This window comes from Phyllobates terribilis, unplaced genomic scaffold, assembly GCF_046119375.1.
Source record: "Phyllobates terribilis strain yellow unplaced genomic scaffold, ASM4611937v1 Scaffold_1__5_contigs__length_1240528914, whole genome shotgun sequence".
NCBI classification, from domain to species: Eukaryota; Metazoa; Chordata; class Amphibia; order Anura; family Dendrobatidae; genus Phyllobates; species Phyllobates terribilis.
The window spans coordinates 215153496-215179458 of NW_027362761.1; the positions used below are offsets into that span (position 1 = coordinate 215153496).

Here is a 25963-nt window from a genome sequence, read left to right on the forward strand (position 1 = left end):
CTGGGACCTGTAGTTCTCCAGGGATTCCGGTTATGTCTTACTGGGTCATAGAGATCCCGGTAAACTTCGGACCCGGTGTCCGGTAAATTCTTCGGGGTGAGCTGGTTAAGCTCCTCTGCCCCTTATGTACTAACTCTCCACTAGCCTTCGACCTACTCGGGCCCTCACTAGGCTATACACACTAACGGCAGCTTGCCGCGCTTCACCGATCTTATGGCGCCGGCACACCTAAAGCTCACTTCTCTGAGCTACACTGAGTCATGGTCTGGATAAGCTCCACTGCAGGATACAATTGCAGGAGCTGGAACAGTCTTTTGTCCTCTGAGGTAACTCTTCTCAGACTGTACTGGACTCACTGCTAAACCAGACTCAACTAGACTCCGAATAGACTAACTGCTGCCGTGCTCAACCTTCCCTTTTTATATCCCTAATGGGCTCCCTCTGCTGGTCTGAGGTGGAAGGTGGAGATGTGTGTATGGTTATGGGGGCCTCTTGTGGAGGAATCCATCAATGCACTCTTCCAGGATCTGTGATACCAAGCGCAGCTGGGCGTCACCGATGCATTAAAGAGTAACCATTTGTTTTAATCTTTACATTCTAAATCCATAGTACAAGTGAAAATAAGCAACTTGGTAATATATCTTATCAGGGAAATCGGCTTCTTTCTCTCCCTGGACTGATCACTTATTCTTAATTCTCAATTCACAGGTAAACTGTGTTCACTGAAGACAGATTTTCACATTGAGATAAGAAATGGCCGTTACTACTGATAAGATTCTATGTAATGGGGAGGAGGTTCCACAGAGGGGCTGGAGACAGAGTTCCTCCCTCCTCTGGTTTACATAGAACCTAATGTAAAAATATGTCTTCACTAAAAACTGACTTTACCCGTAAATTTGAGATTTAAATATCAGTCCAAGAGGCAAAAGAAGCAAATTTCTCTAATAAATATTACAAAGTTTTTTTTTTTTTATTTTCATGTATAGTATTGTTTCAATTAAGTGTTACATAATGGTTACCTCTTAAAACGCGCTTGCTTACATTGATTAGTGCTAGGCTTATTAGATCTCCGATCTTCTGACAGCTCATAGCAATTTCTGTTCAATCTAACCCTAGTTAAAATGCTAGTGTTCACCTTTTAACATGCTTCCTTAGCATAGCAATAAGCGCTTGTGCATGAGGGCATTGTAGATTTATAGGTGATATCTTACCAGTAATGGGTAGGACTCATCCCATCCAGTCCTTAGACTGGTTAATTGTGATGATGGTGGATGATGGCATTTGTTGCTAACTTTTTGTGGCGGAAGATTATACCAAAACGACCACTGCAAATTGTATAGCACACTAAAAATAAAGATTCACTACATTGGGCAAGGTCTACACCCCTACTTCTACGTATGTTGTTTGCTAACCGGAATGAACCGCAGTGTTATCTGTGCCCATGTACGGAGTTCAGTGGAATAACGTGATTTTGAGCTTTATAGAGAAAGGATAGTTAAGCAACGCATACAATATTTCCCAGCATTCCCAGTTCATTTCAAAGACATTGAATACTTCAATATAAACACTTAACACTTCTATTTTTTTAAAGTGTTCTTAGTATGCAAAAGTTTTAGGCATGTGTGGGATAAACTGCTGTGAACAGTTAACAAAACGCAAAATAAGTAAACTAGATCTAAATCGAAACAATTATTTGGGATGACCACTTTTTGCCTTCAAAATGACATCGAAGCATCAATTCTTCTAGACAAGCTTGCACGTTTTTTTTTATATTTTTTAAAAACCCTCAGCCGGTATGTTGTTCTAAACATCTTGGAGAAGAAACCTCAGATCTGTGAATGTAAATTTTTTTTCATAAATTTATTCTGTCTTTATAAAATCCAAGACAGACTCAATGATGTTGAGATCAGGGCTGAGGCCAATATCCTCATTTCTCCTTGGTTTTTCTTCTACACTGAAAATAGTTCTTAATGAATAACTTTGGAACCAATCACATGCCTCTCAGATGATATTGCATGTAGTGTATTCCTGTATTACATAGCCGCAATCCCTGGTTTTATACATCACTGTAGTTGCATAGACCTTTGTATACCATACACATCACGGCGATGTTTGTAAAGATTAAAAAAAAATTACGTTTTACACTGCATGTAGCAATGGGACTGAATTGTTTTCTCATGTCTGATGCCAGTAATGCCAAAGATCTTAAGCAGATTTATTTTCTAGTGATGTAGAGCCAGTACCTGTAGAAGCCACAGAACCTGCTGATGCAACCTGTGATGTTGTAGAAGATGAGCGAGACTTCAAGTAAGGTTATGTTTATTTCTGGATGTGCATTCATTCTTCTATATGTCACTTAAAGGGCCAGTTTGGGTAAACACTTGGTCAATTTTTATAAGTGGTCATCATCAGTGTGTTAGTGCTAGTGTAAAGTGTCCGAGAGCGGTAGTCGCGATCGAGTTGCTGTCTGGTTGCGTTCTGGCACTTTACAGACAAGGGGTGTCCCAGTGTGCTGTAGGGTGTGGGGTGCGTCACACACACTTGTAGGCCTCCAGGCTTCCATCCTCTGTCCCATGCTTTGCGTGCGGCGGATCCCAAGTTCTTAAGATACTTGGCAGTGGGCACCACACAATCTAAATAACTGAAATGATACGGGGTGCAATGGTAACTGTGCAGCAAAGCACATAAAGGAGTAGATGGAGAAAAGCTTTCACAGTGAGATAATGCACACCCCAAAATAATTACTAGAAATAATACAATAACCACTTGTGTATTCCTACATGAAATAAAGTTGCCAAAAAAACATGTAAAAAAACACAAACTGCAAAACAACTGGACAGAAAATCATATAGGGTGCTAGTCAAATACACAATATGTAAGAGTATAGTATATCAACAATAAAGCACCCTACTACTATAATGGATCCACCCCGTGTGATAAGTATAAGAATTCAAGTAAGTATGTGCCAATATATTGGAAAATGACGCACAGACATATAATAAATCTGGAATAAATATATTCTATCAAATGACAAAAAATGTAGATGCAATCATTTTTCAATAGATGACCAGATAAACCATATATAAGTGGCTAAAACTGCTCCAAAATGGGGAGGTCACTGGAGAAAATAAGGTCTATCAAGACCATGGTAAGTAATACTGAGTAATCTATAGTGACCAACCTATGATGAATATAAAGCCACCGATAATGAATGAATAATACACTGCTCAAAAAAATAAAGGAACACTCAAATAACACATCCTAGATCTGAATGAATGAAATATTCTCATTGAATACTTTGATCTGTACAAAGTTGAATGTGCGGACAACAAAATCACACAAAAATCATCAATGGAAATCAAATTTATTAACCAACGGAGGCCTGGATTTGGAGTCGCCCCCAAAATTCAAGTGGAAAAAACACACTACAGGCTGATCCAACTTTGATGTAATGTCCTTAAAACAAGTCAAAATGAGGCACAGTATTGTGTGTGGCCTCCATGTGCCTGTATGACCTCCCTACAACGCCTGGGCATGCTCCTGATGAGGTTGCGGATGGTCTCCTGTGGGATCTCCTCCCAGACCTGGACTAAAGCATCTGCCAACTCCTGGACAGTCTGTGGTGCAACATGACGTTGGTGGATGGAGCGAGACATGATGTCCCAGATGTGCTCAATCGGATTCAGGTCTGGGGAACGGGCGGGCCAGTCCATAGCTTTAATGACTTCATCTTGCAGGAACTGCTGACACACTCCAGTCACATGAGGTCTGGCATTGTCGTGCATTAGGAGGAACCCAGGGCCAACCGCACCAGCATATGGTCTCACAAGGGGTCTGAGGATCTCTTCTCACTACCTAATGGCAGTCAGGCGACCTCTGGCGAGCACATGGAGGGCGTGCGGCCCTCCAAAGAAATGCCACCCCATACCATTACTGACCCACTGCCAAACCGGTCATGCTGAAGGATGTTACAGGCAGCAGATCACTCTCCATGGCGTCTCCAGACTCTCACGTCTGTCACATATGCTCAGCGTGAACCTGCTTTCATCTGTGCAGATCATAGGGCGCCAGAGGCGACTTTGACAATCCTGGTGTTCTGTGGCAAATGCCAAGCGTCCTGTACGGTGTTGGGCTGTGAGCACAACCCCCCATCTGTGGACGTCGGGCCCTCATACCACCCTCATGGAGTCGGTTTCTGTTTGTGCAGACACATGCACATTTGTGGCCTGCTGGAGGTAATTTTGCAGGGCTCTGGCAGTGCTCCTCCTGTTCCTCCTTGCACAAAGGCGGAGGTAGCGGTCCTGCTGCTTGGTTGTTGCCCTCCTACGTCCCCCTCCACGTCTTCTGGTGTACTGGCCTGTCTCCTGGTAGCGCCTCTGGACACTACGCTGACAGACACAGCAAACCTTCTTGCCACAGCTCACATTGATGTGCCATGCTGGATGAGCTGCACTACCTGAGCAACTTCTGTGGGTTGTAGAGTCCGTCTCATGCTACCACGACTGTGAAAGCACAACCAACATTCAAAAGTGACCAAACCGTCAGCCAGAAAGCAATGGTACTGAGATTTGGTCTGTGGTCCCCACCTGCAGAACCACTCCTTTTATTGAGTGTCTTGATTGCCAATAATTTCCATCTATTGTCTATTCCATTTGCACAACAGCATGTTAAATTGTCAATCAGTGTTGCTTCCTAAGTGGACAGTTTGATTTCACACAAGTTTGATTTACTTGGAGTTATATTCTGTTTGTGTTCCCTTTATTTTTTGAGCAGTGTATTTAACATCATGCATCACATATAAAAATATTAATGTAAATAGATACCTACAGAGGGAGTCCACTGTAGAAAGGTAAGCCCTACGCATATCACTACTACAGTAGCTTCGTCAGGGGTCAGTCAAGTACATGTCCAGTCAGGTTTATATAGGGCAAATAAGTGCACTTGCATGAATTAGAATGGTGATGTTGGCAAGTGTGTACAGCATCCGCCGCACATGTCAGGAGGCTAGAGGAGAGGATTGTTCATGTGCAAGCAGTGACACCAACCGGAAATGTGGATAAATGCATTCCACAGTGGGGATAGATAGGCGGAGATGTGTTTTAATCCGCCAGAAATAACCTAAAGTAGACCGGAAGTCATGCGGTCTGCGTTCCAAAGGAGGTATTGGTGGGCAGAGAATGCGTTCCACCAGACCAGCAGGGAGGTCACATGAGCAAAGAGACCCATTCAAAAAAAGGGCAGGACCATATCTGATCCACTGAATCCGAAATGCAAATGAAAACATAAACAACAATAATAAAACAATATAAGGGACTAATAACATGACATAAGACATACAGGAAGGAGAGAACACAAGGGCGAGGGTGGATAAACAGGACATAAAAAATATGCAATAAGGCGCATATGAATAACGGCCATGAATGGGGGTGCAAACTCAAGCCTGGTGAAAGGCAATTGAGTTATAACCCCCGTTTGGCTGAAGGTTTAAGTCATGAGGAAACCTGTAAAAAGTAAATCTTCTGTAGTACCCTTTGGCATAAATGAATTTAATTAAAAAATCTGGATTCCAATTTAAGTAAATCACCCTGTCGGTCCTGATGTCTGATATTATTGGTGATTTTTTTGCAAACCACAGACCTGTAAGCCTTGTATTTGACAATTATGTGCATGAAGTAAAAATGTGCCACTACAGTGGACAAAGGTTTGCCCTTGACTAAATCTTTTTTAGCTAAATTAACGTTGGGAACATGTTGTTGGATACAGCATAACTCCTGCAACGTCTGCCCAACATATACTTTGAGGCACAGACCTGTAAGACTATAAACTACATTTCTCCATCCCCCATGACTGCACCACGGAGAGAGGGGATCCGCCCTTCAAGGACAGGAAACCTATGGATAAAAAGGGCGGCACCTCTCTCCCGCATCAGTTGGTTTCCTGTCCTTGACGGGGACCTACAGATGAAAGAAGAATATGGACATAACTGGCCCGGCCAGACCGGTTCAGGCAGCGGGAGTTCCCTGCCTCGGCTGGTGCTGTGTCCTGTAGCGCCACCGCTGAGGTCAGTGGGCCTCCAGGGTGGCAGGGAGACGTGGCGCAGGAGAAGACCTGGGCTGCTATGTTCTCCGATGGTGTCGGGGCCCAGGGCGGTGAGTATGCCTTGGCTTGCAGGGCCCATTGCGGAAGCACACGCGCTGAATGCCTCCCTGTGTCTCTGGGGAGTCGGCGTGACTGGGCGCCTCCCCTCTGATGCAAGACCGTAGTGCACCACTGGGTGTCGGCGGTCTGGGCGTGCGCATCGGAAGTGCCACTGTGCCTCTCTGGGAGCGGCGTGTTTGAACGTGCGCACGGGAACCCGGAGCTCGTTATGCCCAGCAAGAGGAAGCGTTGGGGGAGGGATAGATTCCCCTGTGGGGGGGGCGGCCCCCATGCTGGAAAGGTGCACAGCCGAGTGGACAAGCCAGGTGAAGGGGACGGAGCCCTATAGGGGTTAAAATGCCGGGAATGCACCAGGTAAGTGCTTCCTGGCACACTCTGGCACCGGCTGAGTGAGCAGGAGGTGCAGTCCCTGCAGCCCCACTCACCACCACCTCCGCAACATGGGAAGCGTGCGAAAGGACCCCCCCCCCCCCCCCAGTGACCCTTCACGCCAGCACAGCCAAGGTGACTGTGGAAGCGGGCGGTCCGGCAGGTCTCCGCAACGTGGCAAGGACTCCAGCGTGGCATCAACCTCGAGGAAAGACCCATCTACTGGAACGGGTTCCTCTTCAAATCCGGTATTCCCTCTTGCAACGGGACTGTAAGTGATCTTCATGAAAGCTCACTTGTAACTTGGGACCCCTCCCCCCTTTCTTTTCTTCTCTCATCAGGGAAGGAAGAGTATGGGCGAGTCCAAACACAGGACCTGAGCGCTTTGCGCAGAGGATTTGCCCACCACATGGCAAAAAAGACTATGCAACTCGTGTATTGAACAATTAATTTGCAAGGAGACCCCTAAGTTCAGTTCAGATCTCAGATCCCTGATGAAATCCCAGGTTAAGGATACCTTCAAGTCCCTGCAGAAGGGGAGGGAAGAAACGGGAAAAAAAACAGGAACCTATCCCCTGTATCAGGATCTAGCAGTTCGGATGGGGAGGTGGTAGACTCAGATTCGTCCTGCTTATCTTTGTCCTCGTCCTCTTCTGAGGGTGGGGGTTGTAGCTGTTTCCCTATAGAGGGTATGGATAATTTAATTAAGGCAGTTAGGTCCACTATGGGGTTGGTAGATCCTCTCCCCAAGAAATCAGTCCAGGATATGATTTTCTTTTTTTTTTTTAAACCAATTATTTTTATTTAGGTTTCAAAAATTTACACAGGATATGATTTTCAGTGGCCTGGAACAAAAGAAAAGAACATCTTTCCCTCTTAATGACAAAGTCCACTCCCTGATTGAGAGGGAATGGAAAAAGCCAGAAAGGAAGGGCTTGTTGTCACCTAAGAGAAAATACCCCTTTGAGGACCCGGTATGCTCCTTCTGGGTAAAGGCGCCAAAGTTAGACGTAGCAATAGGTAAAGCCTCTAAAAAATTTTTCCCTGCCATTTGAAGACATGGGGGTGCTAAAGGACCCAATGGACAAAAAAGCGGACACCTTCCTAAAAGGGGCTTGGGAGGGTTGAAACATGCAGTGGCAGCCACATGTACAGCCAGATCTTTAATGGTCTGGCTAGATCAGCTAGAAGCGCAACTTCTTGAAGGGCGCAGCAGCTTTTTTTGGCTGACGCATCAGCCGATTCTGTCAGGCTGGCAGCCAGGGCTGCGAGCTTCTCTAATGCAGCCAGGCGGCCCTCTCGCTTAAATGCTGGCCCGGTAACAACCAAACAAAATCTAGGTTGTGTTCCATTCCTTGCGAGGGTGAGTTCCTATTCGGATCTACTGTTATCCCCAGCCTTGTCAAGGATATCATCCAAACGCTTCCCGGTCCTCTCCGGTTCTTCATACAGGAAGTCCTTTCGGAGCAGGAAATTTATGTGCAGAAACCCCCCCCCCCCCCAAAGACCAGGATAGGTGGGAGGATAGCAAGAGAAAGGCCAAAGGGTTTATGTTGAACAGGCCCCCCAGCGGCGACAGGAAACCCGCCCAATGAGAGTCAGCCCCGGATGGGGGGGGGGGGGTGACTTCATTTCCTCCCAGCCTGGGAAAAAATATCGAACAGTTCTTGGATTTTAGACCTGATAAAAGCAGGACTAAAATTTCAGTTTCACTCAATTTCCCGTCCGAACTTCGTTATAACCCCATGAGGTCATCAGGGGTAGAACTAGCACTAGAACAGGAAATTCTAGGCCTAATAGAAAAAGCAGTCCTTCAAGAATTCCCTGCACAGGAGAAAGGCTAAGGATTCTACTCCCTCTGTTCCTCAGGAAAAAAACAGATGGGACATTCAGGACAATTGTAAACCTGAAAAAATTGAACAAATTTCTAAGGGTGCAAACCTTCAAGATTCAATAAAATCGTCAGTGAAATTGTTGTTCCCAGACTGTTTTTATGGCTGTCCTGGATCTCAAGGACCCCTATTATCATGTCCCTATACACAGAGACTACCAGAAATTCCTGAGAGTAGCAATATTGCTAAAAGGAATAGTCAAACACTACCAATATACAGCCATCCCCTTCGGTCTAGCGATAGCCCCAAGGGTTTTCACAAAATTAGTGGCAGAGGTAATGGCCCATCTGAGGGAGCAAAACATCCTGATCACCCCGTACCTTGTCGATCTGCTAATGGGCAGCTCTTTCAACCATTGCAAGGACCATCTAGCAAGGGTCATGGATTCCTTGACTAATTTAGGCTGGCTTCTGAACCTAAAGTCCAGGTTGGAGCCGGATCAAGTACAAGAGTATCTAGGCATCTTATTAGATTTGAGGAATCAGGAATGCCATCTCTCGGCAGGGAAAATCCAGAATATGATAGCCCGGATATCTCGTGTGAAAGACCATCCCTTTGACTCTGCGGGGAGCAATGTCCCTACTAGGTTCCATGACTGCTTGTATCCCGGGGGTCCGTTGGGCTCAGTTGCATACCAGGGACTTGCCATGGGAAATCTTGGGGGCAGAAAAGTCACTAAAAGGGCGCTTAGAAGGTCGGCTAATTTTGTCATCAAAAACCTTGCTTTCCCTAACATGGTGGATGGAGGTGGACAGTTTAACCAGAGGCGTTCCATGGGCAATCTGTGTCGCAGGTCCTAACTACAGATGGAAGCCCCAGGGGGTGGGGGTCTCGCCTCAAAGATCAAATGGCTCAGGGGGTCTGGTCAGAGGATTTGGAAGGGGTATCTTCCAACATTAAGGAACTTTTGGCAGTAAAATTCACGCTCTCAGAATTCCTAAACACCCTATGGGGACACAATGTAAGAGTTTTTTCAGGGTAGTAGTGGCATACCTAAATCGCCAGGAGGGGACCCGGTCCCATTCTCTACTACAGGTGTCAAAATCCATCCTCCAGTTAGCAGAGAATAATTTGGAGTCCCTGTCTGCATTCCACATAAAAGGAACAGAAAATATCACAGAAGACTTTCGGAGCAGGACCCAGCTGAGACGGGGCGAATAGGAGCTGAATCAGTTGGTGTTCAACCAACTCACGGAATTATGGGGGAACCCTTCCATAGACCTATTCGCCAACTGGCGCAACAAAAAAGTGGACATATTCTGCTTAATAAACCCCAAGGGGAACCCTGCAGCATTAGAGGCTTTCTCAATCCCATGGAACCACCAGCTAGCCTATGCCTTTCCTCTGATCGCTCTAATTCCGGCGGTTCTGAGGAAAGTCAGGGAAGACTAGGCAAACATAATTCTGATAGCCCCCTTCTGGCCAAAGAGGCCCTGATTTTTCCTGGCTGAGGATAATGTCCACCTCCGACCCCTTTCGGAAATTCTGGATCTCCTTTTCCAGGGACCGGTCCTCCACCCTCAGGTAGCAGATCTACACTTGACAGCCTGGATTTTGAGAGGGTGCTCTTAAGGGATAGAGGTTTTTTTCCCCGAATTTAATCTCCACTCTACTTCAGAGTAGGAAACCCTTAACCACCAGACTTTACGATAAAACCTGGAAAAAATTCCTCTCATTTGCGGGTTCGAAGGTAGAAGGGGAGGCCCCCATTGCTTCCATCTTACAGTTCCTTCAAAATGGGTTAGAGCGCAGTCTGGCCACAAGCACTCTAAAGGTTCAAGTTGCAGCACTAGGAGCCCTATACAACTGCGACCTGGCCAGAAATAGGTGGATTTCTAGGTTCATCAAGGCATCACACAGGTCTAGGCCCATCCCCTCCCAGAATACTCCTTCCTGACCAAACATACCTTAGGACTTTTTGAGACGCATCCGCTAAAGGTTCAATCTCTTAAGACATCACTCTTAGTAGCCCTCACATCGGCACGTAGAGTTATATACAAGTCTTATCAGCTGGGCCCGCTTTTACTCACATTCTAGAGGACAGGGTGACGCTTAGGACTGACCCAGCATACCTTCCTAAGGTGGGATCACTCTTCCATAGATCGCAGGAGGTCGCCCTCCCTTCCTTTTGCCCAAATCCTAAAAACAGGGGGGGGAAGAAGACCTACACACCTTGGATGTCAGAAGGTTCATTATCCAGTACTTAAAGGCCGCACGGGAGTATAGGAAGAACAGGTCTCTGTGTGCTTCCAGGGACCTCGGAAGGGACAAAAAGCTTCCAAGGGCACACTGGCAAGGTGGATAAGAGACGCCATCTCCCTGGCATACTCATCAAGCGGGGAGACCGCCCTGGAGGATTTAAAGACTCGCTCAACTAGGGCAGTAGCAGCCTCCTGGGCGGAGGAAGCCGGAGTTTCAATTGAACATATATGTAGAGCTGCAACCTGTTCTTCCCCTTCTACATTCTTTAAGCACTACTGGCTGGATCTAACCTCTTCTTCGGACCTTACCTTTGGTAGAAGGGTTCTGGAAGCGGTGGTCCCTCCCTAAACGACACTTCTCTGCAATTCTCTCCGTGGTGCCGTCATGGGGGAAGGAGAAAGACTTAGTTACTTACCGGTAACGGGATTTCTCAGAGCCCATGACTGCACCAGTACATTCCTTCCCTTCACGCATGGGTGTGCATATTTATTTGTTGCCTATATTTAGTCACGAGGTGTGTCTGGTAAACTCCTTAAAAGTGTTAAAATTTGTGTTACTAACCTGGGGGTCCTCTCTATGCTCTGTAAACAACTGATGCGGGAGAGAGGTGCTACCCTTTTTATCTGTAGGTTTCTTGTCCTTGAAGGGCAGATCCCCTCTCTCCGTGGTGCCGTCATGGGCTCTGAGAAATCCCGTTACCGGTAAGTAACTACGTCTTTCGAGTTTTACAATTTTATATAATTCTTTAAAGGAAAATCCCTTTGGTCAACAGGATTACAAAAGTGTTCTACAGTCCAATAAATGGCAAATATTACAGTCACCATAGGGGTACGACCCCCTGAGGTTAAATCCACTAACAATTTTACTCATCGGTCTCATAAAATGACTCCTAGTAAGACTATCACGAAGGTTTGATGCACGTCAGGCTGTCAAAGCAGGGGAGTCCAGTAGCAAAGTCAAGATTCTAGTATCTGTTTTCAAAAATTTCCAATGTGTATGAAACCAATTTACAAATATTCATCCATTGATTATTAAATGTGGTGCTAAAGCTAAGTTTGTAATCAGGAAATCGAGGTGCTGGGTTAAGTAGTACATCCCTTGAGATTCGCTGGGTCTTTTAATAAGCTTTTGAAATCACAGATCTAGGGTAACCTCTTGCACGGAAGCGCGTTGTCAAAGATTGAGTCTATGATTGGTAATCGGATGAATTAGAACAGTTTCGTTTTAACCTAAAGAATTGGGCCACCGGTATACCATCCTTAAGATGATGAGGGTGGAAGCTCTGATAATGTAATAAGTTATTGGTAGCTGTATTTTTCCTGAAGAGATCCGTACCCAAAGTGTTTCCCTCCTTAAAAAGTCGCAGGTCCAGAAAGTCAACTGTAGATGGAGAGATATAAGTCAAATGAATATTGAATGGATTATCATTTAATCCAGCTATAAAATTCTCACAATCCTCAAAGGACCCTGTCCAAAAAAACAAACAAAAAAAAAACCCCATCAATAAATTTAAACCGATAAGAAACAAGACTCTGAATAATTGGGGAAGGGTACACTTGTGCCTCCTCCCACCAACCCATGAAGAGGTTGGTGAAGGAGAGGACACAACGTGCACCCATGGTTGTACCAGAAATCTGTCTGTAAAAGCAAAAATTAAATAACGGAGTATAAACTTAAGTAAATCCAAAAGAAAAGAAACATGAAATTGATTGTCCTGTCCTTGGCATTCAAGAAAGTGAGCCACTGCCTGTAAACCGTAATCATGGCTTATGCTAGTATAAAGTGACTCAACGTCAATCACTACGAACAACGCATTATCAAAAGCTTCAATGATTGCACCTTTTGAATAAATTGGGCAGAATCCCTGAGATACGAGGGTAGTTGTAATACATGTGACTGTAAGAAAAAAATCTATATATGTGCAAGCCCTCTCACTCAAACTACCTACCCCGGAGATGATGGGTCTCCTGGGTGGGCATCTAAGGTCCTTGTGGACTTTAGGTAGCATATATATATAAAGTCGGGATAGTAGGTTTCTTTTTAAACATGTAATCCCTCTCCTTTTTTTGTTTATAATACCATGTTCAAAAGCAGCTCCAAGCAGATGTTCTAATTTGGTGTTAAAGACTATTGTAGGGTCTGAGGGTAATTTTATATAAATGTCCTGATTACTATGAGGTCTATGGGCCTCAGTCAATCCCAAGTTTTTTGCAGCAGTCAAAGTTCATCAGGTGGGATAGGACACAGCAATTCACACTTCCTTCCTCCTTAGTGCAACTCCTCTTCTATCCTGCCACCCGTTTGTTCTGGACTACCCCCAAGCCCGCTGACTCAGTTAGCCTCAGGGATTCAATGTCCACTCTGGCAGTGCATCTGGGACCGGCTACCTGCCTTCCATGTCCACTGACCTTGTGATGTCAGAAGACCAGGCCCGCTCCTTGGTATTTGTCCCAAGCCCTGGGCTCCGGACGCTGACACTGGAGGAATGTCCATCATGGAACTCTAGTCAGCCTCCCACTACCTCGAACGGTTGGCCCATGCTGCCCCTAGCAACTCACCGCACCTGAACTTGGCCTTCACTAGCTGACGCTGAACTCCTTTTGACCAGGACGTGCCCCCCTTTTTATCAGCACTATTGCCCACCCACTGGGCTAATTCTATCCTTAACCATTTCCTCTCTTACATGCTAAACTTATTATCCTTATTCTAGATCTTGTGTTATCCTGAGCTTATCTTATGCTATGCTCACATTATGCATTAACACTTTACATACTGTACATCACAGTAATACATTTTACATTGGACACACATTACTTTTACATATAGAACCGCACGACAGTATTCACATGACGCGTTTGTCTTCAGGGGTAGGAACAGGGTAAGACAGTCCACATCTCTACACTAGGGTACCACCCTGGGACCCCCAAATCTTTAGTGAGTCCTACAGCACCTTCATTCTGCATAGTTGTATTTTTGTTTTTATTTTTACCCTTTGGCTAGAGGGGCACCTGAGAATTATGAAGAGTATGCTAAAGAGATGTCACTGGATGAATGGAAGTCTCTTCTGGACCAAAGCAGACCAAAAGCTGAATTCAATCTACGCAAACCAGATTCGAATGTGCCTGCTAAAGCTACGGTTATCCACAAGTCCAAGTTCATGGATGTAAGTTTGCTGCCTGTAGTGTCATACTTGACGACCGTATAATCTGTATGTATGCTGACCGCGTCTGCCAATTTCTCAGTTTAAAGTTGTCGTCCACTACCCTGACTCCGTTACTGGTTTTGTCATAAATGCTTAAGGATAATGACTTTAAGTAACTCCATATACCTTTTCTGCCAATTTTCATGGTTTTATGCTTTTTTTTACTTTACTTCCTATGCCCTGGCACAAGCTCTGTTGTCATAGCGATCACTTCCTCTTCGGAATCTTCTGCTCCCTTCTTACTACATTTCCCATCAATCCTTGTGCTGGGCTACAAGCCAGAAGTGAGCACAGACCTGTAATACTGCCTAAACCTCTCCCAATACTCCCCCAGTGTCACTCACAGGTCCAGCAGGACATTGCAGGTAATAAAATCTGAATGGAGCTTACCTGGGGGGCGGCGGTGGTGGAGCGGGGTCCCAGGAGGCAGGGGGTCGCTGCTTCAGTAAGCTAGCGGCGGAAGGAGTGGGGTGATGCTGTGGGCCCCAGGCTGGGAGGAGGGGATGTTCAGCGGTGCGAGGATTTCACAAAATATCGCCGGAGCCCCCTGCACTTCCCATGGTTCTCAATGCAGCAGATACCTTCAAAAATGACAGCCGGAGGCGGTGCATGTGCAGATTGTGAAAGCTGGGACCCGCCACATCCTCGCACCACCGAACACCCCCTCCCCCCAGCCTGGGGCCGCAGCATTGTCCCACTCCTGCCGCCGCCAGCTTCCTGCAGCAGCAACCCCGATCCACCACCTGTGCCCCCTCCCCCCAGGTAAGCCATCGTAAAAGCAGACTCGCACACCACCATTTTATTTAAAGCATTGTTTCCTATTTTCCGCCCCAAAATTTGGGGTGCATCTTATGGTCCGGTGCGTCTTAAATTTATAAAGCACCTCATAGGAAAATAATGACCGTATCGCAGAATAAATAATAAAAATAAGGTTGCTAAATAAAACAAAATATAAATGGCATATTAAGATGAGGGATAGTAAGTAAATTACCCTCACCATATGTGTTCTAAAAGCACAGCGTGTCCATATCATGAAAGATCTGTTGTAGTTGTCCTGTGGATGTAGCATTCAGTTTTTGGTGTATGCATAACAGGTAATGCCATACACCAAAGACAACTGCATAACAGGCAATGCCCTACACCAAAGACAACTGCATAACAGGCAATGCCATACACCAAAGACAACTGCATAACAGGCAATGCCATACACCAAAGACAACTGCATAACAGGCAATGCCATACATCAAAGACAACTGCATAACAGGCAATGCCTTACACCAAAGACAACTGCATAACAGGCAATGCCCTACACCAAAGACAGCTGCATAACAGGCAATGCCATACACGAAAGACAGCTGCATAACAGGCAATGCCATACACCAAAGACAACTGCATAACAGGCAATGCCATGCACCAAAGACAACTGCATAACAGGCAATGCCATGCACCAAAGACAACTGCATAACAGGCAATGCCCTGCACCAAAGACAACTGCATAACAGGCAATGCCCTACACCAAAGACAACTGCATAACAGGCAATGCCCTACACCAAAGACAACTGCATAACAGGCAATGCCCTACACCAAAGACAACTGCATAACAGGCAATGCCCTACACCAAAGACAACTGCATAACAGGCAATGCCCTACACCAAAGACAACTGCATAACAGGCAATGCCCTACACCAAAGACAGCTGCATAACAGGCAATGCCATACACGAAAAACAGCTGCATAACAGGCAATGCCATACACCAAAGACAACTGCATAACAGGCAATGCCCTGCACCAAAGACAACTGCATAACAGGCAATGCCCTGCACCAAAGACAACTGCATAACAGGCAATGCCCTGCACCAAAGACAACTGCATAACAGGCAATGCCATACACCAAAGACAACTGCATAACAGGCAATGCCCTACACCAAAGACAACTGCATAACAGGCAATGCCCTACACCAAAGACAACTGCATAACAGGCAATGCCCTACACCAAAGACAACTGCATAACAGGCAATGCCCTACACCAAAGACAACTGTATAACAGTCAATGCCATACACCAAAGACAACTGCATAAAAGGCAATGCCATACACCAAAGACAACTGTATAACAGGCAATGCCATACACCAAAGACAACTGTATAACAGGCAATGCAATGCACCAAAGACAACTGGTTAAAAACAGCAATGCCATGCACCAAAGGCAACTGCATAAAAGGCAATGCCATACACCAAAGACAACTGTACACCAGGCAATGCCATGCACCAAAGACAACTGTACACCAGGCAATGCCATACACCAAAGACAACTGCTTAAAAACAGCAACAGGATTAAATTGCTACGATTAACTGAAAATTTAAACCGAAAATATTTGGGTGAATAATTTTGTCATGAATGGTAGACTTTGATGGCAGGTTCACTTTTAACGTGCTGGCAGCAGTTCAAATTCTAGGAGTTGTGCCTTCTAATTGGGTTCCTAACCATCCGTTCCACGTGCCCCTGCCCCCTGGCACCCATCTAAAACTGCTTTTAAAAATCACTTCTCTGTGTATGGCAGTTAGTGCCGAGCGGTCTGATGGGCTGATACGGACCACTCTTGGCGCCTGCTGTGCGCTAATTAACCTGGATCCTGTGATGAATTTACATTACCTAACCCAGTCCCTCTTCCTTGATTTCCTTTAACAGATAATAGTCAAATGGTCCAATTGGTGGATATGGATCACTTTTACCACTGGCTATGCTGCATAGAGCGGAATGTCAGGAATCCTAATTAAGAGACGCAATGTGTTGGTAGCAGTTTAATAACTGGAAACCTGAGGAGTCCCTTTTTAAAGGAACCAGTAAAAAAGCAAAAGTACTTTTTTTTTTTTTTTTTTTTTTTTTTTTTTTTTTTTAAACTATACTGCTGTTTGAGGGCTTTTCATGTTCTGTTTGTTTTTTTGCTATGTATGTATATGTGTGTGCAATATATTGTATAATATGTATATTTAATAAAATATAGCCTTGTATTGATATTCCTATTTCTGGTAATTACTTTTGCATTTTAATGTCAATAGAATTCAAAGGAAGATGAAGATGACAACCATTACAGCTACCGCAAATCTATCAATGACATTACATCTCAGCTGGAAATAAACTTTGGAAGTCTCTCTCGTCCAGCACGTGGGGGAAGAGGTGGAGGTCGTGGACGTTTTAGAAGAGAAGAGGCATTTCCTCATGAAGTTTCTAATGTATGTCATGTAGGATTCGCAGCAGATTTTCCTCAATTACAAGTTTATTTGGTTTATGCTAGTCTGCAGGGACAGAATTCTTTCGGTCTGAGTACAATCCAACAAAATATGGGATCGCACCTGGACCAATGTTATACTATGGGACTGCGCAATTGTCTGAATTTTTTATTTTTTTTTTTTCTCTATTCGGATTACACTTTACCATGGAAGTCAATGACTTTGTGGAAACCATCAGACTGCACTCGGATGCACTCCATCCGTGGCTCACGTGAGGTTATGACTTGTGAGCCTGGCACTCAATCACCGCTCTTCAGACGAAGTGGTAATCAAGAGGAAGTGAGCGGCCAGCCGCAGCTTCCACCTCCCCTCGATTACTTACACGTCCGAAGGAGGAGACAGTGATGCCAGCGGTGATTGGGCGCCAGGCTCGCGTGTCATAACAACCTTATGTGAGCCCTGGGAGAGAGAGTAGACCTCTCCTTTAACCATTTCCTGCCTGGGTCAACCTTTTGGGTTTGTGCTTTCGTTTGTTCCTCCCCTACTTCCAAGTGCCATCATTTTTTAATTTTTCCGGCAATCTAGATATGCGAGGGCCCCCCCTTTTTTTTTTTTTTTTTTTCTACATGAGCTGACCATTGTAGTTTTATGACACAAAAAAAACAAAAATTGCTGGAAAATGGGGAACACCCCCTTCCCGCATTTTTATTAGTTTTATTAGATGGTGTTCAGTGTGTAGTAAAAATCACCTGGCTATGTAGGTGTCTGTATGATTACATCTTTTTTTTCCCCATTGGGAACTTAATAGGGCAGATACTCTATTCCAATTTGCGGATGTAAGCATGTCTGCAGCAAAGTCCACAAAGTACAACACAGTGGCTTGCAAAAGTGTTCACCCCCTTGGCATTTTTTGTGTTTTGCTACCTCACAACCTGGAATTTCACTTTTTTTTTTTTTTTTTGAAGGTTTTAATCAGTTCATGTAAAGAACATGCCTACTACTGTGAACATTTTTTTATTTTTGTGAAGCGAAAAATAGAACAAAATAACTGAAAACTTCAGTGTGCATAATTATTCATCCCCTTCATCCCCCTAAAGTCAGTATTTTGTAGAGCCTCTTTTGGTGGCAATTACAGCTGCAAGTCGCTTTAGATAATTCCACATCTTGCCACTGGGATTTTTGCCCATTCGTCAAGGAAAGACTGCTCCAGCTCCTTCAAGTTAGATGGTTTACTCTGGTGAACAGCAATCTTCAAGTCTGACCATATATTCTTAGTCTGGACTTTCACTAGGCCACTCCAAAACATTTACATGTTTCCCCTTAAACCACTTGAAAGTTGCTTTAGCACTATGCTTTGGGTCATTGTCTTGTTGGAAGGTGAACCTCTGACCCAGTCTCAAATCACTGACAGACTGAAAGAGGTTTTTCTCGAAGGTATACCTGTATTTCGCATCATCAATCTTCCCCTTGACTTGGACCATTTTCCCTGTCTCTGCTGCTGAAAAACATCCCCACAGCATGATGCTGCCACCACCATGTTTGACTGTAGGGATGGTGTTCTTGGGGTGATGAGCTGTGTTGGTTTACGCCAGCCAACGCGTTTACCTCTGTGGCCAAAAAGTTCAATTTTGGTCTCCTCTTACCACCGCGCCTACATTTGGGGAGTCTCCCACATTTCTTGGAAAACTCAAAACGAGCCTTACAATTTGTGTGTAAGTAAAGGCTTTTTTCTGCCCACTCTTCCATAAAGGGCACTTCTATGGAGTGTACATCTTATTGTGGTCGTATGGACAGATACTCCAGTCTGCGTGGGAACTCGTAGCTCCTTCAGGGTTACCTTTTAGTATTTATGCTGTGTCTCTGATTAATGGCCTCCTTGCCTGGGCTGAGCATTTTGGCAGGTTTGTTGTGGTACCATGTTCTTTCCATTTGATAATGGATTTGATGATGCTCTGGGGGATTATCAGAGACTGGGATTTTTTTATTTATTTTTTTATATAACCCATCCCTAACTTGTACTTCTCCAAACAAGTCAGGGACAAAGTTGTTGAGATCTCCTTGGTCTTCAAGGTGTTTGGTTAGTGGTGCCTCTTGCTTTAGTGGTGTTGCAGCCTCTGTGGCCTTTCAGGAAAGGTGTGAATATACTGACAGACCATGTGACACTTAGATTGCACATAGGTGGACTTTCTTTCACTAAGCATGTGATTTATGAAGGTAAGTAATTGCTTGCACCAGAAATTTTTAGGAGCTTCATAACAAAAGGGGTGAATACATATGCACATGCCAATTTTTAGTTATTTGATCCCATTAATTTAATTTATACCTATATTTTTCTCAATTCACCAACTTTGACTATTTAGTGATGATGCATCACACAAATCTGATTACAAAAATATTTAAACACGGGTTATAATGTAACAAAATAGGTAGAAGGCCAAGGGGTGAATACTTTTGCAAGCCACTGTTGCAACAACTCAGCAGCAATGTATAGTGAATTTCCCTTCAAGATTTTGTTGCAGACTATGTTTATCTGTGGAAAATTTGAATCCTTAAACAATAGAATTCTAATTGTTAAAAACTGCACGATTTTGATGTCTGTACCAAGTCTTTTTTATATTTTTTGTTTTTATCCCCCTTTGCTTCTGTTTAGGTACCTGAGCTTGACTTGAACCCAGATGATCCTGATGCTTTTCCAGCTCTGATTTGATCGGTCAAGTTTTTGGCTTATCCTGCATCGTAAATGGCTCTATACCAAAGGCAAATTAAACAGTTATGTATGTGGCGGTTGTCTACAGGACAGGACATCTTGCTATTGATGAAAGTACTGCACTTTCATGTTTAGAAAATGGGGAAGAGAGGCACACTTATTTTTGGCTGTAGTTCTAGTCTTTTTTAGGACATCAAAGCATTGTCTGGGGCACATGTTGTACTTCAATTTAGTTTTCCAAGGATTAAAAGTTACTAAAGTCTGTAGAGAAAGGTAGAACTTTGGATAGAGGACCACTGCTTTCCTTCAGTGTAAAATATAACTTTTATGTCGTTTGACTGCAGTTTGAAGCAATTGAGGTATTAAAGATGCTGTTTGTGCAGTTTGATGGATTTTGCATTTATGTTCTATATTACGTCTATAAAAGTTGGGTAGATGCAAGGATTATAATGCCATCACTTATTTGCTATTAAATAGTGTAAATCTAAGTAAATGCAATAAAATTGAAAAAAGTTACATTCGAGTTCAATAGTCTTTTGTCATTCACTGCCCTTATCGCCCCTAACTCTGCTTCAGGGTAATTTCAACCCTTGTAAGCTTTTTTTTTTGTCTTGCTAATGTACAGACGAGTTGGGTTGTCTATGCGATGTACTTAACGGTTTCCTGCTCTGACCATCCCACAAAAAATAAACATTTTTTAACTTGCGAAAGTATTGTTTCTATTACCCTTGACAGCACCCCAGAGATTAGGTTTCCTGTCCTTGAAGGGCAGATCCCCCACAGAATAAAGTGGTTTGCAGTTCTTGGAGATGGAGCCTACACCCTGGAGTCTGTCCAGGGAGAAGATCTTTGTGGAAACCACTTACTCAGGCCCTGGACCAGTCGCCTTCTTGGGCAGTTAGTGCACTGCCGTGGCCAGTCAGATGGAGTACCAGCTGCTGCTGGGCAGTGAGGAGGTGGCGCAAGTGCTTCTATGAAACCAACTAGCCACCGGATGATCTAGGGACTGCGCACGATAACTAGGTGTGTGCCTGATGACTTCTGGGTAACGCCAGGGAAGCGGGCATTTTATAACAGCTGCCCTGCTCTGATCTGTTGGCAGTGTGTTGGCAGAGGAAGAAAAGTAGATGCTTCATGTTTGGAGGTCCCTCCTCTGAAAACAATCTGCACAGTGACTTTATATCCCATGTGGGAGGGAGGCTGAGATTTTTTTTTTTTTCCTGCCTGGCCTCAGATTTCAGCAAAATATGGATTCTCAATATCATATCATCAGGACTAACTTTCAGGTGACGAGGGCCCGCTGTTCTCTGAGGGAACAGCTGGCCGAAGAAAAAGGTCTTAAATCTGGTAGAAGAATCCGTTCTGATAGAGGTCCCGAAGCAAGAAGGATGGGAGTTTTATATGTCCCTCTTTCTAATATGATTATTTCGTAAGCGTCAGTTTTTCTTAACAAATCTGAACGGGTTTTTAAGAGTCAAAGCGTTCAAGATGGAATCCTTAAGATCGGCAGTAAAACTATTCTATCCAAAATCCTACATGGCACCATGCTCCGATCAGGGCAGAGCATCAAAAATTTATGAGTGGCTCTCAGCATAGAGGGGAAAATCCAGCACTTTCAGTTTCGGACCCTTCCCTTCAGAATTTCTGTGGCTTCTCAGTTATTTACGAGAATAGTGTCTGAAATGACAGCTCACTTTTGAGAGAGAAGGTATCACTAGCTTATCTCAACGACTTCCTGATAGTGATCAGATCTGACCAGCACTGCAGGGTACAGACCAGGGAAATCAGAGCCACCCTGACACGCTTGGGTTTGATGAGAAGTCTAGAGAAATCACTACTTGAGCCCAAAAGGGTGCAAATTTATTTAGGCATTCTCCCAGATTCAATCAACCAGAGTTGTGTTCTTCCAAAAGAAGAAAAGGAGGAGAGGGTATTTTTACCATGTGTCAGAATTGATGGCCAATCTGGTCACTACTTCTAGGAGAGCGATGTCAGTTATGGGAACCTTTAGTCTCCTTTATTTCTGCAGTAGCCTGGGCTCCAAATTATACGCAAGTATTGCAGTGTGAAATCCTGGCAAATAAAAACATTAGGGTTGCACATTGTGCGTTTTTGATGTGTTTTCGTGGCGTTTTTCCACACGGAAATGCATCAAAAACGCTATGTAATCCGTGTGCCAGCGAATGCAACGACAATCCTGTTGTACTGTGCACCTGATGTGGAATTTTCTGCTCAGGATTGTCATTGCAGAAACGCTACATATAATGGACATGCTGCGTATTTAAACTCAGCGTTTCCCGCCCATTGACTTTAATTGAACCGCAGCAAACCTGCAAGTATAAATATATTTGCGGATTTAACTAGTCAATGGGTCAAATATGCTGCAAAAATGCACATAGAGTGGTACCTGGGCCGGCCGGGGAAGACTACTTCCACCATCATCCGACCACTGATTACTGCTCCCCTCAGCCGCGCCGCTCTCGCTGTTGTCTCCTCAGCCGAGCCAGCGTGTGCGCTGTCAGTGGGGGGGGAGTGGGAAAAAAAAAATCACTATTCTCACCTGTATGGCGTCCACCTGGTGTCCTCACAATGTCCCATGGCGTTTTGATCCCTCAGCAGCCGGCAGTACACTGACGGGAGCTCGCTCGCTCCCAGTAGTGTACATCGATGCGGTGCCAGCTGAGGTCATGCGAGTTCACAGCTGAAGATCACTTTACAGCATTGGGGCCGCATGGGAACATTTGTGAGAATGTTCCCTAGTACCACTGATGCTGAGGTCACCGGGGCTGATCTTCAGCTGATGAACCCAAGTGACCTCACTCCTGCAGCACAGCCATGTACACTGACAGTGATTACACTCCTGTCAGTGTACAGTGCTGTCTTCTACAGCAGTAGCAGTCGTAGAAGTGACCTGGATCGCCATGGGACAATCTGGATTACGTTGTGACGGCGGACAGGTGAGGATATGGTTGTTTTTTATTTTTCAGAAGATCAAGGGCTTTGGGGATTGGCAGTATAATAAATTATTAAAACAGTGTCATTTTATTTCAATAAAATACTTTTATTCTGCCTGTAACTTTTATTGAAAAAGCGTCGTAAACATTACTACGGGGTTAGTAATGGGGGCGTCTTAGACTCCCCCATTACTAACCTGGGCTTCATGTCAGCTGTCGATACAAGGCTGACATGAACCCCAACTCCATTACCCCACTCGTCACCGCTACAGGGCAATGGGAAGAGCGGAGGCTAAGTGCCAGATTTGGCGCATCTTATGGATGCGCCATTTCTTGGGCTGATATTACTCGTTGGAGGAGGGAGTTGGTATCCATGGCCCCTTCCCTTTAATATCAGCCCGCAGCTGTCAGTTTAGCCTTTGCTGGTTAGATTTTATAGGGGGACCCTACATCAATTTTTTTTCTGGGGTCCCCCTGTTATCTAGCCAGTAAAAGCTAAGCAAGCAGCTGTGAGCTGTTAATACCCAGGGAACATTTTTGGCTAATGGCCCCCTCCCCGGCTACTACTATCAGCCCCAGCGGTCAGCTTTCCCTCTGCTGGTTATGAAAATGACGAGGGAGCTCACGTCTTATTTTTTTTTATTTTTTTTTTTTTTAATTTTGTGCCCACGATTCAGACTTGGCAGCACTTTCAACGCATATTTTGGCTGCGTCCAAAACGTTGCATTCTATTGAACTCGGGTAAATCCACGTGTTCACTGAACCATGCGGATTTACTGTGTTCAATACATTCTAGTGGTCAAATTTCTGTTGTGGAGACTAGTGCCTCTGCCAGAGAACTTGACAGTCCCGAACGACGCGCCGCATGTCAGTGTCTGTGGGTAATCCGCAGCCTCAGATGCATGCATAGTGGCCATGGGATTTCTAGAAATACTATCCACTATGCTGTAACATCTGGATGCTGCGGGTTCAATGCTGTATAAACATGCAGCGTCACACCCGCATCATTTCCTGATCATGGGCACGTACCCAAACTTACCCGCAGCATGTCCATTTCTGTACTGGAGACGCTAGTCCCAGCTGCAGATTTGTACTATTTGAAATGTCATATGTGGTGAATTCGCATGTACCGACAACAAAAGTGCGGTATTGGAACACAGAATTTTGAACGCAGCAAAAAATATGCTGTGTCCAAAGCGCCGCTTGTTGCTGAGCGGGAGGGGCGGCACGCGTGTGCTGTTATTAAAGCCAGGGAACATGTTTGCCTAATGGCACCTTCCTAGGCTAAAAATAGCAGCCTTCAGCTGCCTCAGAAATGACTTGAATGGAAATGCTAATGAGATTGGGTGTATGGGATTAGCTGACACCTAGCCCTTTTGGGTGGTGGTGACAATCAGACCTTTTCCTTACCAAACCTAATTAAAGTAAAGAGTTAAATAAACACACAGACTGTAATCCAAGGGTTAAAGCAATGTCCCAATTTTCTTCTTTCAAATAACTTTAACTTTATTTAGCTCCAAAAAGCATTTATTGATGTACAAAAACACATTAAAAAAAACATAAAAAATGAGTCAAATTCCCAGCAAAACGTGCGCTTTTTTTATGCAGCGTGTTTCCTGCCAAGAGATGCAGAAATTTCTGCAAGCAAATCGTGAATGTGTGCACATAGCCTTTAAAGGGGCATTTAGATGCCAAATTTGTTCCTTCCATAGATTATAAGGGTATGTGCACACGGTCAGTAAGCGCTGTGGATTGGATGCAGCAGACTTGCGCTGTGTGCAATCCACAGCGGCCAGATGGTCCAGGATGGTGGATGGGGTATATACAAATACCATGTCCACTATGCATCTCAGTGCACCTGCGGCTCACCCACGGACACGGACAAGTGGCACGTCTCTACAGACCGCAGCATGTCCATTTCTCTTGTGGAGACGCTGATCTCTGCAAGAGAAATTATATCAGTGCAGTGTATAGGAGGCGGTGAATCAGCATGGTTCAATGAACACATGCGGATTCACCTGCGTCCAGCACTTTGGACGCAGCATAAAGTATGCTGTTTTCAAAGTGCTGCGAATATCGACCGTGTGTGCATCCCCTTACTCACTCAAGTCTCCAGGGATGAGGTGCACAGAGGGGGACCTCTTTTATCCAGAGTTTGTGGTCACGAGGAGAGGTCTGGTTCTTCCAATCTGAAGGCAGTTTCGACAGTGAAATGAGCACTACGCAAACTATGTCCTTCAATACAGGGCCACAATGTAATTGCTTTTTCAGACAACAGGGTTGCTGTGGCCTACATGAATCAAGGGGACACCAAATCCAATTCCCTAATGAGACTGATCGAATCTTTCAGATGGCAGAATCACACTTCTCATCACTGACCGCTTCACAGAAGGAGGGAAGAAAACTATTAAGCAGATTTTTCCAAGTCATGTCCGACTAAAGCAGGGCTGTGGACAATGAATCTGATGGTGTTCAAGCAGATTGTGAACAAATGGAGTCCCGAGAAATAGAACTTTTCGCAGGCAAGCAAAACAGGAAAATAAGGAATTTTTGTTCTGTGGAGCCCAGGAAAGGCCTGCAAGCAGTAGATGATGTGATAACTACAAATTTATGACTGAACATAGAAATTTCTAATTGGTTCAAGATCAAGAAAGGAGGATAGCGTACTCGTTAGATCCATTTTAGAATCTCTACAGAATGGATTGAAGGGGCTATCTTCCAGTTCAATATGCACTGCTCAAAAAAAATAAAGGGAACACTTAAACAACACAATGTAACTCCAAGTCAATAACACTTCTGTGAAATCTAGCTGTCCAGTTATGAAGCAACACTGATTGTGAATCAATTTCTCCTGCTGTTGTGCAAATGGAACAGACAACTGGTAGAAATGATAGGCAATTAGCAAGATACCCCCTATAAAGGAGTTGTTCTGTAGGTGGGGACCACAGACCATTTCTCTGTTCTCATCCTTTTTGGCTGTTGTTTTGGTCACTTTTTCATTTTGCCATTGCTCTCACCCCTAGAGGTACAGTAGCATGAGGCGGTGTCTACAGTACAACCCACAGAAGTTGCTCAGGTAGTGCAGTTCATCCAGGATGGCACATCAATGTGAGCTGTGGCAAGAAGGGTAGCTGTGTCTGTCCGCACAGTGTCCAGAGCATGGAGCAGATACCAGGAGATGTGGAGGGAGCCATAGGAGGGCAACAACCCAGCAGCAGGACCATTACCTCCTCCTTTGTGCAAGGAGGAA

At 44.7% G+C, this 25963-nt stretch overlaps 1 protein-coding gene across 3 annotated transcripts in view; it reads left to right on the forward strand.

The window, feature by feature from the left end:
- HABP4 (hyaluronan binding protein 4) overlaps positions 1 to 20297 on the forward strand; it is a 138149-nt gene extending 117852 nt beyond the window's left edge. Inside the window, exons 6-9 of one of the 3 annotated variants that reach the window (XM_073652965.1) lie at positions 2227 to 2307; positions 13623 to 13785; positions 16882 to 17055; positions 19703 to 20297. In XM_073652965.1, the coding sequence (XP_073509066.1) occupies positions 2227 to 2307; positions 13623 to 13785; positions 16882 to 17055; positions 19703 to 19759 (475 nt within the window). In that variant the 3' untranslated portion in view covers positions 19760 to 20297. The remainder of the gene's footprint in view (positions 1 to 2226; positions 2308 to 13622; positions 13786 to 16881; positions 17056 to 19702) is intronic. The other 2 variants (XM_073652956.1, XM_073652974.1) reach the window with 2 other exon arrangements.
- Positions 20298 to 25963: the final 5666 nt, after the last annotated feature.